This window comes from Rhinichthys klamathensis, unplaced genomic scaffold (genome assembly GCF_029890125.1).
Source record: "Rhinichthys klamathensis goyatoka isolate OS25496 unplaced genomic scaffold, OSU_Roscu_1.1 h1tg000254l_1, whole genome shotgun sequence".
Taxonomy (NCBI): Eukaryota; Metazoa; Chordata; class Actinopteri; order Cypriniformes; family Leuciscidae; genus Rhinichthys; species Rhinichthys klamathensis.
In genome coordinates, this window is record NW_026606776.1 from 3,434,895 (window position 1) to 3,450,592 (window position 15,698).

General features: G+C 36.6%; 2 protein-coding genes across 4 annotated transcripts; both read right to left on the reverse strand.

Moving 5' to 3' along the window:
* Positions 1-437: 437 nt before the first annotated feature.
* On the reverse strand, positions 438-6,303 carry atp5mc3b (ATP synthase membrane subunit c locus 3b). Its single transcript, XM_056267121.1, has 5 exons — positions 6,279-6,303; positions 5,980-6,067; positions 5,233-5,310; positions 4,695-4,885; positions 438-738 (listed from the first exon to the last, which is right to left on the reverse strand). The coding sequence occupies exons 2-5, from the start codon at positions 6,016-6,018 to the stop codon at positions 624-626; spliced, it is 423 nt and encodes a 140-aa protein (XP_056123096.1). The 5' UTR covers positions 6,019-6,067; positions 6,279-6,303; the 3' UTR covers positions 438-623.
* A 1,189-nt stretch (positions 6,304-7,492) lies between these two features.
* On the reverse strand, positions 7,493-14,576 carry lnpk (lunapark, ER junction formation factor). Of its 3 annotated transcripts, none has more exons than XM_056267117.1 (14): positions 14,528-14,576; positions 14,021-14,069; positions 13,896-13,937; positions 12,533-12,720; positions 12,218-12,276; positions 12,064-12,104; positions 11,857-11,944; positions 11,164-11,208; positions 10,900-11,082; positions 10,084-10,189; positions 9,868-9,938; positions 9,623-9,787; positions 9,317-9,403; positions 7,493-8,214 (listed from the first exon to the last, which is right to left on the reverse strand). In XM_056267117.1, the coding sequence occupies exons 2-14, from the start codon at positions 14,045-14,047 to the stop codon at positions 8,033-8,035; spliced, it is 1,284 nt and encodes a 427-aa protein (XP_056123092.1). In that variant the 5' UTR covers positions 14,048-14,069; positions 14,528-14,576; the 3' UTR covers positions 7,493-8,032. The 3 variants fall into 3 exon arrangements, with proteins under 3 accessions (XP_056123092.1, XP_056123091.1, XP_056123093.1); XM_056267116.1 differs by having other exon boundaries at positions 11,164-11,215; positions 11,861-11,944; positions 14,528-14,575; XM_056267118.1 differs by lacking the exon at positions 9,317-9,403 and having other exon boundaries at positions 11,164-11,215; positions 11,861-11,944; positions 14,528-14,573.
* Between the last annotated feature and the right edge of the window lie 1,122 nt (positions 14,577-15,698).

Consider the following 15,698-nt stretch of genomic DNA (forward strand, 5'->3'; position numbering starts at 1 on the left):
AAAAAACCTAAAATACGTCCCGTCGCCCCCTTCCAGTAGCAACAAATTAAGTGATAAATTATTGTAGAATATGTGAAGCAAAATTTACTGATGCTTTTGTAGATTTCTGTGCATTGATTCTATATATTCAGAAACCTAATCATTGCACAATAATGTTCAATATTGATACATCATACAAGTACATTTTATAACCTAAATGAAACAAAAATAAACTAAATAAAGTTGAAGGATTATCATTTAGATTTCTGGTAAACCAAGTAATGTGTAAGCTCTGAGCCATTCTGTAACAAATTATGGCACTATAAATGGTTGACATGAATTATTGAAATAATTCAAAGTAACCCCTTTTAAAACACTCCCCAAATAGCTTGAAATCTGCAAAGGACATGCGTCTTCTTTGATACCAGATTCCAACACAAAAAAAGTGCATTCCAATATTTTAAATAGTGAAATACATGTATTTATTCTGTATTTGGATACATTTTTACAATACATGTTTTATCTTTTCAGCCTTCAACAAAACTTGGAAAATGTACAATTTTATGACACCAACACAGAACTCTTTTGGTAGCCAGTGTAAAACACGTCGTCACAGCTGTGGGAAGAGGTGGACGGAGCAGTATTTACATGGCAAACAGAATGAGGAAAGCCACCATCAAACAGAAGAGACCCATAGCCTCAGACAGGGCAAATCCCAAGATAGCATATGAGAACAACTGCTGCTTCAGAGATGGGTTCCTGTAGGAGAGAAGGAGAGGTCATGGGTCACTTATCACCAGATCTCTGTAATGAAGTTGCCTTTAGGTCATGGACAAAAGACATCGGCTCCCAACAGTGTGATGCATGACAGCAGGGCCGCATTAAGAGCTCACTGGGCCCCGGGGCTATGAGCTCTGCAGGCCCCCCCCCCCCCCCCCCCCCCCCCCCCCCACCACCACTTTAGGTCACCAACTACATGAGCTAAATGTTCTATCATTATACGAGTCATTTTATTCATCTATGATATACTTCACAGTTAAGTTACATTACTTTTAATACGATTTTTTATCATATCAAAATTTTATGCCACTCAAATTTCATAATTCTTGTGACCAATTTCAATATCACAAAAAATAATAGTAGCTTAAGAAAAGAATCTCAAGCTTACTGATGACAAGAGTCACAAATAACAATAGAACAAAGGCACATAAGAAATCGACCTACTTGAAAAACTTAAAGCACTGAATAATATTATATTGTATAAAGTAATCAAATAAATAATACATAGTTTTCACTATAAATTCAACATTCATTCTTATTAATTTTACAAAAGTGATTCAGTCAAGGGCAGTAAATAACTTTATTTCTAATGTTTGATTAACATTATTGCACAAATGGCGACAGCAGCTTTATTAGCAGCTACTGTCACTTTAAGACCTCAGGGTCGGAACTCAAGTGCGCTGTGCAAAACCGTCTCAAGTTCACCATGGTCTCAAAACCAAAATGAATTCTCTCCCGCTGCTTACTGTGCCTGAGCAGTTTAAAATAATTTGTATCCAAACCACAATGTTTAAAAACGCGTTTAAATTATAAACTTGTATCATGATGGCGCAGGAAAATGTACATATTTCTACCGGATATATTATCGCCAGCCCTTTAGGCGAAAATAAAGTTTGATCAAACACAAAAAGCATCATACATCCATCAAGTTAATAATCAAACTTACCGAAAATTTTTGGGGTCGATGATGACGCATGTGTTTTAAGAATAGAATGAAGTGAAGAGTGGATGCGATTGATTGGTTGATGCGTATATTCTAATAAGGCGCAGGCAGCCATCTATAGGCCTACGTGCAGCAGCAGGTAGATCGTTCACAAGTTAAATATATAATAAATGTATTTGTTATATCAAATTAAAACGTGACGTTTCAATTCACCATTCCTTGCTGCCCACGGGGGTTTGATTGACAGGCGAACTGGCAGGGTCGGCGCCACGAGGGGGCCCCAGGGGGCCTGGCCCGGCCACCTCGGTCACTGTGCCCCCTCACCTCTGGTCAGTACATCACCCTGCCTCGGAAAGCGATTTCAGCCGCTGAGACTCAGCAACAGGCACACTACCACTGTGCCCTCTTATGACATAGGCTATAATTAACTTAACTACACATTTATATAGAGAGGCCTATATAGAAAAAACTATTTTGTAAATTAATTTAGTTTTACCTTGATTAAATCAGCTTTGCAACTTTGCATTTGCGACAGGCGATTAACTAAATTACGTCACTAGCAGCTGAAGAAAATACGCAACGAATGAAAAGACCTCGTTCTGAGAAAGTTTAACACTTCCACTCGTCGACTGCAGCTTTTCTAAAGGGATGTGTTTTTGCTTTTTTGTCTTTGTTACTAATATGATTGATTATATAGCCAGTCAGGGGTGGCGCCAGAGAATTTTTAACGCAGTTGCTGAGGGGGTGCTAGATCATTGACAAGGGGAGCTGCGCAATTATATATTATATATTTATACTATTAATAAATGAGCAAAACTTGGCCACTCAATATTTAATATTCAATTATTTTAATTTTCACAATTAAAGTTTTCATTTTACTAAATTGAACAAGCACAACATTCAGCATTCAATCAAATATGCTTAAAGATTTATTATTAATAATGTTATTTCAACATAATATCTCCTTATTTCGACATAATATGTGTGCGTGCATAAAGCAAGATGCTTGCAAATCCGGTGACAGGTGATTTTTATTAATAAAATATTTTTTTTCTGTGTCAGCTGCAAGATGAGGTTGACGATCACCATCTCCGTGAACGCGCCTATTCACATATTGGATTACATAACCAGGGAGTAACCTAGGCTATTTCTTTTCGTTTTGAATTGTTTCGTTTAAAGACACTTCAAGCTTTATATATTTCTCATCTGTGAGGCATATGCTGAGTTTTGGTTAATTTATGATGAGATGCGCTCCAGTTCACGTGCAATGCAAGTGATCGCGCAGGCGCCTCCATGTCATGATTATATTGTATGCTATATTTGCTATCCAGGCAATTGGTTGATGAAAAATGTATTAAAATTAAGATACAATTTATACAAAACGAAATTCACTTTAAAGAAAGGCTCTCTACAAAACAAAACGTACATTGCCTCTTACATTGAGTGGGTCAAAATCATTTCTGACCCACTCAATGTCTCCCGATATATACATCCTATCTTACTCATGCTGTTAACTTTTCATAATCAACAAAAATGGGAAAATATTCCATACAATAAAATATAATAAAATATATATAAATAATATTGTAACAAATATAAAACTAAATGCGCTTATTTAATGGCTACAACACGTATAGTAGGCCTATTTGTACGAATTCCTGCACATTAATTTAATTCTGAATTTTGCACTCGTAAGTTGAAAGGCATTTTTGTGTGTATAGTAACACATATCTGCAACATTTATCAAGTTCACGGATATTGTGCATGCATTTATTAATCATTATGATACTAAAATCATAATAAAGTGCTGTACTATGTGCAAAAAAATCAGATCATAAACCAAGAATATTGACGCAACGCGTTTAATTACATAAAGCATTTTCCTCCCAGGAAAACCATTATAAGAACGCTTGGTTTAATGCAGATTAGAATGTCCCAGCCAGCAGTTGTTCTGTCGAAATAACGAGATACGATGTCGAAATAACAGATAGGCCTAGGCTATTATGCCGAAATAATATTATGTTGAGTGGCTCTGTATCGTCGCGTCGGGTATGGTGGCATGATGGGGTTGTTGTTTTTTAATTAAACGTGTGTGTATTGTTATTATTATTATTATTTTTGAGGGTGGGAGAGGTAGGCCCCCCCAGTGACACATCGAAGCCCCCTCGTTCCGTATGTCCTGGCGCCGACCCTGCGAACTGGCCAATCATAACGCCGAATACGCAATTTTGTCCGACAACAAAGCTGTCAGTAGATTAACGTCGGTGGACTTGAACTTGAAAACGGTAATGTTTAAATGACAATATTTGAAAGTTGAGACTTTGTTTCATATCAACAGTAAGCTGCTCTGATCTTTCTCTCTCGTAGTCACTCGGTGTAACGTTAGTCTTTGCCACGCGATGTATTTTTCACTGCGTGAGTGAGAACATGATATGCGTGACTCGTGAGAGCCGCCTGGCGTGTCACACAGTAACTAAAAAAGGCGGGTCTTTGCGAACGGTCACTATAATATTAATGATAATGATTCCATGATAATGCATGGAATATACGGCAAAGCACCACTAAATAACAGGGCTAATTTGTGGGGGGCGTTGCGTGGTAAGGCTTTGGCAATCAGATGGCTAGTATCTACTCCACAGCCAATCACGGGCCCCCTCCTTGCTCGGGCCCCGGGGCTTTAGCCCCGCCTAGCCCTATTGTTAATGCGGCCGTGCATGACAGATGAGTTTGCTCAAACTCAATATTTTACACAATTCTACACTTACATTGCTGCAATAGCCAAGCTCAGTTCTTAATTAAAGTTTAAAATATAACTGAAAATGTAACTATGAAATAAATATTTTGGAAAAAATACCAAATTTGGTTTACATTGGACCACCATCAGTACTGCCATATCCAGAAGCAGTCATTTGGTTTCTGATATGGCAGCTGATGGCAAAAAGAGGGTAAGCATTAAGGGGTAATTTCAGTGGTTTGTGTTGGTCTAGTCTACCTGGCATATCCAATAATGAGACTGCCGAACACTGTTCCGATTCCAGCTCCTGAACCTGCCACTCCCACAGTGGCGGCACCAGCACCAATGAACTTGGCGGCTGTGTCGATGTCACGGCTTATGGCGCTTGTCTGAAAACCCCGCACTGCAACCTGGGAAACGGCGGTCTGTGGCAGGAAGGCTGGGCTGGCCTTTAAAATAAGGCACAATAATCAAAATGAATGAACTGCAACAACCATCCCTCGACAGAAAAATAAATCTCTTTGCAGATAAATTAAAAATGACATTATGCAACAGTTTTATAATGCAAGCAAGTTCACATAAGGAAGGAATGTATCTTAAGGTGCCATATGAAATCCTAGCATAGGGAAAATACTTTACAGGGAAAACAAGAATAGCATTTCTTTCAATACTAAGTTTCAAAACAGCTTTAAAGAAAATGCATATTTCATTCTTGTGTTCAAAAGAACACTTAATGGCGATTTAGAACAGGAAGTGCCACTGATGTTAAACATCTGCAAATACATAAAGCGCTCACCTCTGCAGAGCTGACATCTGGCCTGGAGAGCACAGAGGCAGAGAGGGGTCTGTACAGCGCCCTTGAGCCAGAGCGGACCTGAGACACGGATCAGGAAAGGCATTAGCACGCAAGACATAAGATTACATTCATTAGGAGTGCTGTACTTCAGATTGACACACAGGACTGTTGCTTCAGCACTTGAATGGAGTGGGAGGGACCATGTCGAGGAAAGTACATTTAATATGTGCAACAATTACAAATTATACATGAGAGATTGTGATTGTGACTGGCAAATGTCAATTGAACAAAACACTACATTTATATTTAAAGGAAAAAAAGATGCGGCAAGTCCAGTGCAAAAGGGAAGCAACAAACCAGGACATAACCAATGCAGCCTTGATTAAAATCAACCAACACTACTATTTTTACCCTTTACCTCTAATGCAATACATTTAAACGAGTTGTTTCACATTTCAGTTGTCCATGAAACATGGACAGGCATACTGTCAGATTGTTATAATGACCTTGACTTCGCAGGAATCGCAGTTCAGATGATAGCATTAGCAACACAACAGCTATCATCTGCCCATTGACATATTAGCCACAATGACATACAGAAACACGAATTTTGCAGAAGCAATTTTTTTTATTTAGATGCAAATAACGCATGTCAAATGGACAGAGTTAAGTGCACCAGGCCTCTGGCATAATTCTCTGACCATATCCATTGTATTGCAGCTTCAAAAAATCATCATAAATACTCACCAGTGCGGGTGTGGACACGAACTTTGCACAGGCGTACATGTTTGATTGAGCTCGCTGACTGTGGTGAAGAATAAACCCGCGTCTGTCTCTATGGGAAAAGACGACAGTTTAAGGTCAATGCAATATCAGCGCTTTTAAAAAGCTACCAGGCACAAAATAGCTGCTTTTGCAAGGGTAGTATATTCAGTAGACCGTGAAATAGATCAAATGATTTGAAAAAATACATCTAAAGCGCAATGATGGTATACGATTGTGACAATTTAGCTTCGCCGGTTCCCATTTAGCTCTCCTTCACTTACCCGGCTGCAGAGGTCGAACCGCTGAGGAGCTACTGCGCATGCCCGACCCTCTATTTAATGAAGCGCCCGGATGCATGAATGACGCGTTTGAAGGTCATTCAATGGTGCTTTATTTAAAACTGCACTGAGGCCAAAGAAAACATTAAACTCTTATTTACTGCCCTTTTACTCTTCTAACAGACAGTAACAATATGTATAAGAGAAATGAGTGAGCTAGAGGAGTGTATTAAAATAAGGTGAAAGTAAATTGATATAGCACACAGACAACGTTTGTAAATAAAATATAAACAATTAGGCTAATAACACTCAGTACTGGTCATTATTCTCATACTTGCTAATAGGCTACTTAGGATACACAAGAAAATTATACAAAAGATGACTAGGATCATGAGAAAATTTCTAGTTTTCTACATATATTTTATGACAAAATACAGCTTGTTTTGGGGGGTTGTCATATTCCGTTGCTAAGGGCACATAAAAAAGGAACTGTTGTATAAAAAACTGAATCTACTCTAAAATTATTGATCTATAGTTAATTATGCATGAAATATTTGCTGAGGCACAGGTCTCAGAAACATTCATGTCTAACTTAGCCTTTCCATATTGTGCTTTTTAGTTTCTAAAACATTAATTTGGTAGACTCCAATTTGCTGTCTAGAGAAAAACCTCAATTTCATGATAATGTTTAAAGAATCATGCTTTAGATAAGAAACATTTATTGGCATGTACAGACTGTAAAAGCAGCAGACATGTGCAAGTATTGACAAACAAGTACAAACTAATAATTCCAGTTTTAAAGCACATACATATTATGTGTTGCTGTTGAGATAAGAATCAATTCATCATGAACATGACAACGAAATAACTAATGCAGAATTTAGAGGGACAATAGTTGATAACTACCAAACTATCATTCTCATCCGATTTTTTATTCATGAATACATTTTAGTGTCACTTCTGGCATCATTTGACTTGTAAAGCGTAAACATCAATGCAGATAACATCCTATGTATGGACACCAATTACAGATTTTGCTATCTTGTAAACTGTGCAGTAAGTCACATATTCTTAACCAGAAAGGCACAAAACAGTTGAATTATTCACAAATAGGTAAACAAACCATTGGCCAGAAAAACACAAGCAATTAAAACAACTCAAAATAAAAGAAATAAATATTTAAAAATCAAAATAGTGCATTTAACATCAAACAAACAAAAAAAAAGAAAAGAAAAAAGCATCACTTCTCTAGAAGAACAACGCTTTTGATAGAGTGTATTTTTGTTCAGCTCTCACTTTGCAGGTTTCAAATAATTCTGTAAACACAATGATAGCTAAACTCATTGCTATGATAGCTAAACATTTCTTGCTACCCACTTTTGTCCTTATTTACTATGCAATATTAAATGTTAACACTGTAAAATTATTCTAGGCTTCAACACTTTAGCAACTGCAGTTTGTTTTGTTATGTCAACCTCATAAACAAACCATGCACAGGAATTGCACCGGGAGACATCACCACTATGGGCCGCACCACACCATTAGTATTACAAATTGTAATGTGATTAGCCCATTATATGTGAATGATGTGGTGCATATAAATAAATCAGCAGTAAAACTCTTTAACAGCCTTAAGAATTACTAAGATGTACTAAAGGAACATGCTGTAGAGAGAAGTTAAAACAAAACATGCCAAAAACCAAAAGCTCTTGTGAACAGTGTTGATCATAAACATGTTTAAACTGCATTCGAACAGTTTAGTTTGATTCATCCTCTTTCTGCTGTTCCCCCTGAGCTCCAGCTTCCTCCGGTGGGACTTCCTTTGAGGGGGACGGGCTACGTCGAGGCTGAGACACCTCTGCCTCGGTTTCATGTGCGACAGGGGGATCTTCAGCGGTGGGGTCCTGAGGGTCAGCAGATGTAGTTCTTTCCACGTCATCTGTAAAAATTAAATGATGAAATAAAATAATTGGCACTGGGGACGAGTAAGAGCCATGGCACTGTTGTGGGTGTGTAAGAAAGTATGCGTATTAGGCCTGTTAATGCATCAAAAAATAAGATTATAATTTGTAGCATTGTTCATTCAGTATGATAATACATGTTTAAAAGAAGCACAATATGCATTATCTAAACTGTAAATAAGCTAATTATTAATCATACAAAAAACTATTTTTTTTAAAGAAAAGTATTCAGCATTTTAGACATTCAGTCTCTAAGCATCTTCCCATCTTGCTAAATTTAATATTAACATTGCAGATAACTGTTGCTCCACAAAAAACAAAACAAACAAAAAACATCTTTTTGATTGCTATTTGTATATATATATATATATATATATATACAAAAACATCTATATGAATATAGAGGAAAAAATAGCTGAATGTTAAATGCAGAATGTTTTCATTAAGACAGATATATAAAAAAAAAACATATTAGAAGACATTTTTCATTTATACGATTTACAGCCATTTACAAACACACCTTCTCGTCTTGTAATGGTGACAGTCATTATTGTGTTGTGTGATTGTGTATGAGAGGGAATAGGAAATGATTGCAATCATGATATGTTACCCATAGTAACTGAAAAGAGCAGAGAATACTTTAGCACCAAAGCATCATGCAGTGCATAAACTACTGGTCAAAAGATTAGGGCAAGTAAGATTTTTATTTTTTAATTCAATTGATATTTTTATTCAGCAAGGACACATTAAATTGATCAAAAGTGACAGTAAAGATATTTATAATGTTACAAAACAAATCTATATCAAATAAACTTTATTTTTAGTTTTTTTTTTTATTCATAAAAAAACCATAAAAAACAATGGTTTAAATTACATTTTAAAATATATTTAAAAGAAAACAGCCATTTTAAATTGTAATAATATTTCTAAATATTACTGTTTTACTGTATTTTTAATCAAATAAATGCAGCCATAGTGAGCATAAGACACTTTCAAAAACAATAGAAAAATCACACCGACCCCAAACTTTTGAATGGTAGTGTGTGTAAGTAAAGTGAGTCTGTGCGTAGGTTCTGGGACCTGAGTGAATTCTCTTGAAACTATGAACTTTACTCCAGGGGGTGCCAGAGTGTGAAACCCGAGAGGAGCGGGCCGAGACAATATGGTCTAAAAACACATAAATAAAATACAACATAGATTCATACATACACTAACATACAAATGATAAATGTAAATGATTTCAAAACTACATGCATGGACTTCCAAAGTTGTTTGCTCTCCTCTTGGAGGCCTTCCAGTTGCAGTTTTAAGACTGATTGAAAAATGACATGACAAGATGACAATGACTTTATGAGGTCATCATAATGATGCCACTGCATGAAATACCTTCAGGGACGTCACTGTCCTCTGGTGTCTCGGTGGCGGCAGAAGATTGTGTTTCAGGAGATTCAGAGCGAAGTCTGCGCTCAAAACTGAACTCTGGGAGTCTGGGTGCCTGGGGGCGTGTCTTTCTTGCCGGGTTCATGAAGTAGCAATAAGCACAACGGAATGCTGTAACATTAAACATCACACATGAGCATCCTGAGGCAAAAATCTGCATAGTTCCATAGTGTGCTCTGACAGTCTCTTACCTACATACTCAAATTCCTCCTTCAAAGCCATACCATTGTGGGAAAAACACTGCTGGCAAATCAATGCATATCTGAATGTATAAGAATAAATGGGGGGAAGGCAAGAGACAAATCATTCTCACATGTACTGACATAATTCTGGACTGTAGAGTGTTCAGTGTGTTTCTTGGAGAAGCCTGAAAGTCAAGCCGGTTGTATATTATTCCGGCCCAATACCTGTTCTGAGGTCCATCTCCCACCAAATACTCAATGACTCTGTCCACAGAGCTACGCTCTCGTGGAAGAATGGGTCGAGCGAGAGGTGGCCCAGGGGGATGCATACCTGAAATGATCAAGAACAATCAACATTTCATCAGTGCACAAATCGGGAAAATTATACGCCAGAACTTCAAAATAATGCAAATGACAAACTTCAAAATAATGCAAATGACATCAAATATGGCAAAGCAGTGAAAAGTCTATAATGTTCAGTCTCTAGCTAAAACTATGGATGTACAATATATAGATTATCGGCCTATATTACAGTTTGTAAAATTTATTTGGTAATATATGTCAATACTGAAAATTAAATTATGCATGCTCATTTCCCTGACTTTTTACATTTACTAACTTAAAATTAATCTAGAAAAATAATAATTTAATAGCATATCTCAAAACAAATATCCATTTTTCCTTTGTACCATTATGTAAAGGTATGTACTCTATGTTGTGATTCAATTATTTTATTTGTAGTATTTAAAATGATTGATTTTGTTCTGTTTTAACTTATTTGGTTAAAACTGTACTGTGTTTTAATATCAGCCATTTATAACGTATACTCTATGATAAAAGACACCAATGTTCATAAAACAGGTACATTAATTCAAGAATAAAAGAATATATGACATGAGCCATTTATTATAAAATTCAATTGATTTATGGTCACAGGATATATTATCTGCTATTTTATTAGAATTTCACATCTGTTTTACAACATTCATTTACTCATCCATGTGAGGACATGTAAGCAACACACGTATGAGTTTACTAAACCTGATCCAGGTCCTGGTGAATAAGGATTCATGTTCCTTCTCATCATTTGTTGTGGTGTTTCTGCCGGAGACCCAGCGAGCCCTTTCTCTGGAGGTCCTCCTGGGGCAGTACGATGTGGTGTGGCTCCTGGGGTCATGGGACCAGGTCCAGGAGTTGCCATGGCAACATGCCGCTGCCGTAGGTCTGTATATAATGAGAGTATAAAGTGCATTGTGCATACAGAAAACACAATAACTCAGTCAAAAAACAAAAGGAAATACAAACCTTGTCCTGGTCTAGGGGTCATGTGGGGTCTGACCGGAGTGGCTTCTGCTTCCTGTAAACACAAACCAAGCATTCATCTACCACAACTCATCTTAAATATGCTAGCTTCCAGCATAAATCCCTATTCCATCTGTTTGAAACCCTATTCAAGATTTGAAGGGATAGTTCACTGAAAAAAATGTAATTCTCTCATCATTTCATGCCATCCCGAAGATTTTTAGGAAAATAATTAATCTCTGTAATTAATAATTCATCTCTGAGTCCATAAATACCATTGAAAGAGTGCAGCTCGGTCGATGCTTGAAAAGCCATACACAGCGATCATGGCGGTAAGTGTGTAAGAAAAATACTTTAAATCATAAATCTACTGGTCTACTATCTTACAAGCATTCACAAGGGATGTTGTGACGCATATTTTTCTTACACACACCTATCGTTTCACTTCAGAAGACATTGTTTCTGGGGTTGTATAGATTACCGTCACGATCGTTGTTTGTGGTTTTTCAAGCTTCAGCCAAGCGGCACCCATTCACTTGCATTATATGGACTCACAGAGACTGATTATTTTCATAAAAAGCTTTGTTTGTGTTTACCTGAAGAATGAAAGTTATATACATCAGGGATGACATGAGGGCGAGTAAAATGATTCATTTTTTGGGTGACCTATCCCTTTAATAGTACACATGACTGGACTTACTGCTTTCTTCTTAGATTCTGGGTCGAATCTCTCCAATATGAGCTTGGCATTTTTGTAGGTCTCCGTTTCCATCACCTCCTCAAGCTGACAAAAAGCAGAATTAATTTGTTTTATGGAACATACAGACAATTTTATTCATCATTCTGAAATATAAGAATCCACAAACAAGCTTAGCTCCTTAGAAAGCTTCTGTTCTCACTTACTATTTTTCGTTTCTTTGTTTTTAAATCATCTAGTTTTTCATCTGAAACAGAAAAAACAAACAAAAGACCAGTCAGTGAATTGATAAAATTACATCAAAATTGTTGGTGAAGACAATGAAGAAAAGATGAAGAAAAGAACATATAATAAGCTTACTGTTTCTCTCAGTGCGTTTGGAGAAAAGGAAGATGAGCAGTTTTCGTAGTAGTAACACTCTATGAAGAAACAGAAAAGGTCAAATTATGCAAGAGAACAAAACTACCTAAATAGTTGACAATACAATAACCTCCCTTACATAAACAACCTTTTAAAAAAAGGTATAATAAAATGCAATACATATAATACGTGTAATAAGTAGTAATGCATGCATAATTACATCAGCTGTACTAAAAATACTAGTAATACAATAAGCATGCTTAATACGATATATCATTGTCTGTCCAGTGTCCAGCAATAATACTTAGGACTCACAGTGCTGGAAATGCTAGCAGAGGCAGGGCAGTGATGATGCGAGCGCTCCACTGCTCAGGGAAGTACAGGTAATACACACACAGACATGTGATCAGGTACAAAGCAGATGAGTAGAAGAGAAGCCGGCCCACCCACAATTTCAGCAAGCGCTGGTTCTTTGTACGGAACTCCTCAAGGTCAGTTATGTCCTATGGATTCAAGTCATAACGCAATATTGTAAGTTAATTAGCAATGCCATTATGTTATATGTTGTAAAAATGCTTTGTAAGGTAACGTAGAATGCTTCATATGATCTCATTTAACCATATAAAGCCTACAGTATCATTTTTGATATGCATTTCTTATTATCATCATCATCAAAACTTTGTTGAAGAACCTGTTTTACACAATCTTCTACATGCCTTCTGTTGTCTAATTGATAGCTCATACTTGTTTAGAGAGCAAAAGGCCTTTTAGTATAATTGTAAAAATGTCCACATACAGGTCATGTACATGCATTATATGTTTTTAACTACAGAGCTTTGATCATAAAAGTAAGCATTTTTTTTATTAGGAGACATAGAGAGACAATATATGCGTTTCATGCAAGTAGTCACATTGATTTACTTTGAGGCCATATAAATATCAGCAACTGCACCAAATTGCATATTGTTGCTCAGTTTGGGCCTCTGAATGAAATGTGTTTTTTCCTTCTTGAGTACTATATGGGCCATAAATGCCTTTTGTACCAAATATGATACAAAACGCAAACTTTTTGTTTACATTTAATTTGATATTTTATCTAAATTTTCAATAAACTGTTCGATTTAAAAATATATAATATTTCATATATCAGGCTTGAGGATTTATCCAATTTTATTAAAGTGAAGTAAGTTAAATGTTTCCTGATATGTTGGCACGAGTAACCGATTTGTCGCAGTGTGCCATGTTACATCATGCCATTAAGAATCCTAAACACAACATAAATCTGTGAAACATTGACCCTGCTAAAGCAGAACCTGTGTGACTACTGAATGTCGGACATAAGCTCTGTTAGTTACAGTTGAAAGTTTGGGGTCAAATTAAACATAAAAGCCCTCTGGTATTGCAAAGTGTATTCCTATAGCTCACTCTAAACCAAAGCAGTGACCACTACAGGGCAGTTAAGGTCAACCGCAGCAATCCAGCGAACAGATGGTCCTGTCAATACAGTCTCCAGACAGATGGAGGCTTCGGGAGGAGAGCCAGGAATGAGTAAAGCAAGGAAATGCAGCCAGTAAAAGGGTTCAGACGATGACATCCAGCTCTGTGATGTGTGATAAGGTCACAATGGCTGAAAGAAGTCTCTGGGTTTGAAAGGGCAGGACAACAGTGCGGAACATACCTTATCCAGTGTCTCTAGAATATCCACAGTGGAAGTTTTAGTCTGTAAAAACATAACGATTAACTTACATTGTTTATTGAAAGGGTTTGATTAGGGGAAAATGGCAAAAAGAGTGAAATACACACCTTCCACCGTGAAATTACGGCTCCCATTGTCAGACCTGCAAATCCAGACCTTAAAGCAAACAAAAAACATCTAATAACGCTTACAACACATTCAAAAACCCTTCTAATAACGCTAACAACACATTCACTGCCTCTAATGCATCAATCTGGAAGCAGGTGCTTAGGAAACAATCCTGTCTTGGAATTGGGATCAGTCATCTAATCAACAACATGGGTTGGAAAGGCAAACGACCCTAAACGAATACCAGTATATTCACCTGACAAATAAGAAAACATTGCAACTCTTGTCTTATTATTGCAACGGTTATTACTACAACAACAGGGACTGACAGGCAGTAAACACCCACCTGCCCTGCCTTTTCACCAGCCTAAAACTGTTCTGAATCTAATTAGCTCAGTGGAAAACCGTAAGCAGTGTGATTTAAACATATTTTCATTATATTAATATTCGGTGGAGCATATTATAAGACAAACATTTGCAAGAGTTCACTCGTTAACTTCACTCGCCTTTCTACAGAGATGGGACGGAGGCTGAGCCTGTGCGTGTGCGCGTGACGGTGACGTTTTTAGAGGTTTTCGGAAGTTAATTTGATCCTTCAAAATAAAAGTCGCGTACATTTAAAAGCCTTGCACCAAAATTTCGCATCTAACCATGATTATTAAAATGAATTCTGCATTAAAAATGCAGTGACTGCATGGTTCAATCCTACGTCGAATTTAGTTAGAAGAAAATAATCACGAATTACAGTATAAAAATAATTATTGTTATTATCTTAATTATTATTAATTGATAATTATTTTTAAAAATAACAATGGAAAGAAGGAAGGTTATGAAATTAAGGAACGGTGGTACTTGGAAATATACAGTTTGTAAATATAAAAATAGGAATCGAGGGTGTTTTAGTTGCTAAATTGTATTGAGAACAGAATATGGTACGTTTACCATAGACTGTAAAAAAAGGTTTATACGCATATTTTAGAAGGATGAGCATCTATAAGACATTTGTGAGCTAATTGTAAACAACCTTTCACTTGTTTATAGGCTATATTCAGAGGAAACTGTTGAATATGTTAAGGTGAGGCATATAAATTAGCTATATCTTTTATGGTAGAAGAAATGCTGCTAAAACAACAACAACAACAATAAAAAAACCAAAAAGACCAGGAATATTTTAGCTCGCCAATTATTTTTAAACCCAGCAAAATAGGCCATATTTGAGCTAAAATGGGCCACTTCAGAAACTGACGTTTAGGATATATTTTGATGGTTAATTTATATTCTTCTATTCGGCATATCGAAAAGAATCTCAATTCAAATGTATCACATTTAGGCTGACTGCAATAGCCATAAATAGCCTACACAACCACCAGACACTCATGCTGATTTTATTACTGATGGAAGTGGGGGGTGAAATGTAATCACACGTAACATTACAATTTAAAATATATTTTAAGTTGTATACAGTAGCTAGCCTACGTTATGAATGCTGCATAAAACTGTTCTACCGAGCGACAGGCCTACACTGTCTCTCTAACACGTACACGCGCGCACACATCAAGGTAACAATGAATTTCAATATTAAAGTTAAATTTTATAGGCTATAATGTTACAAATTATTCTAATACATGCACAAATATTAATTCTCTCTCAACTCCCACCACGACACGCACACACATT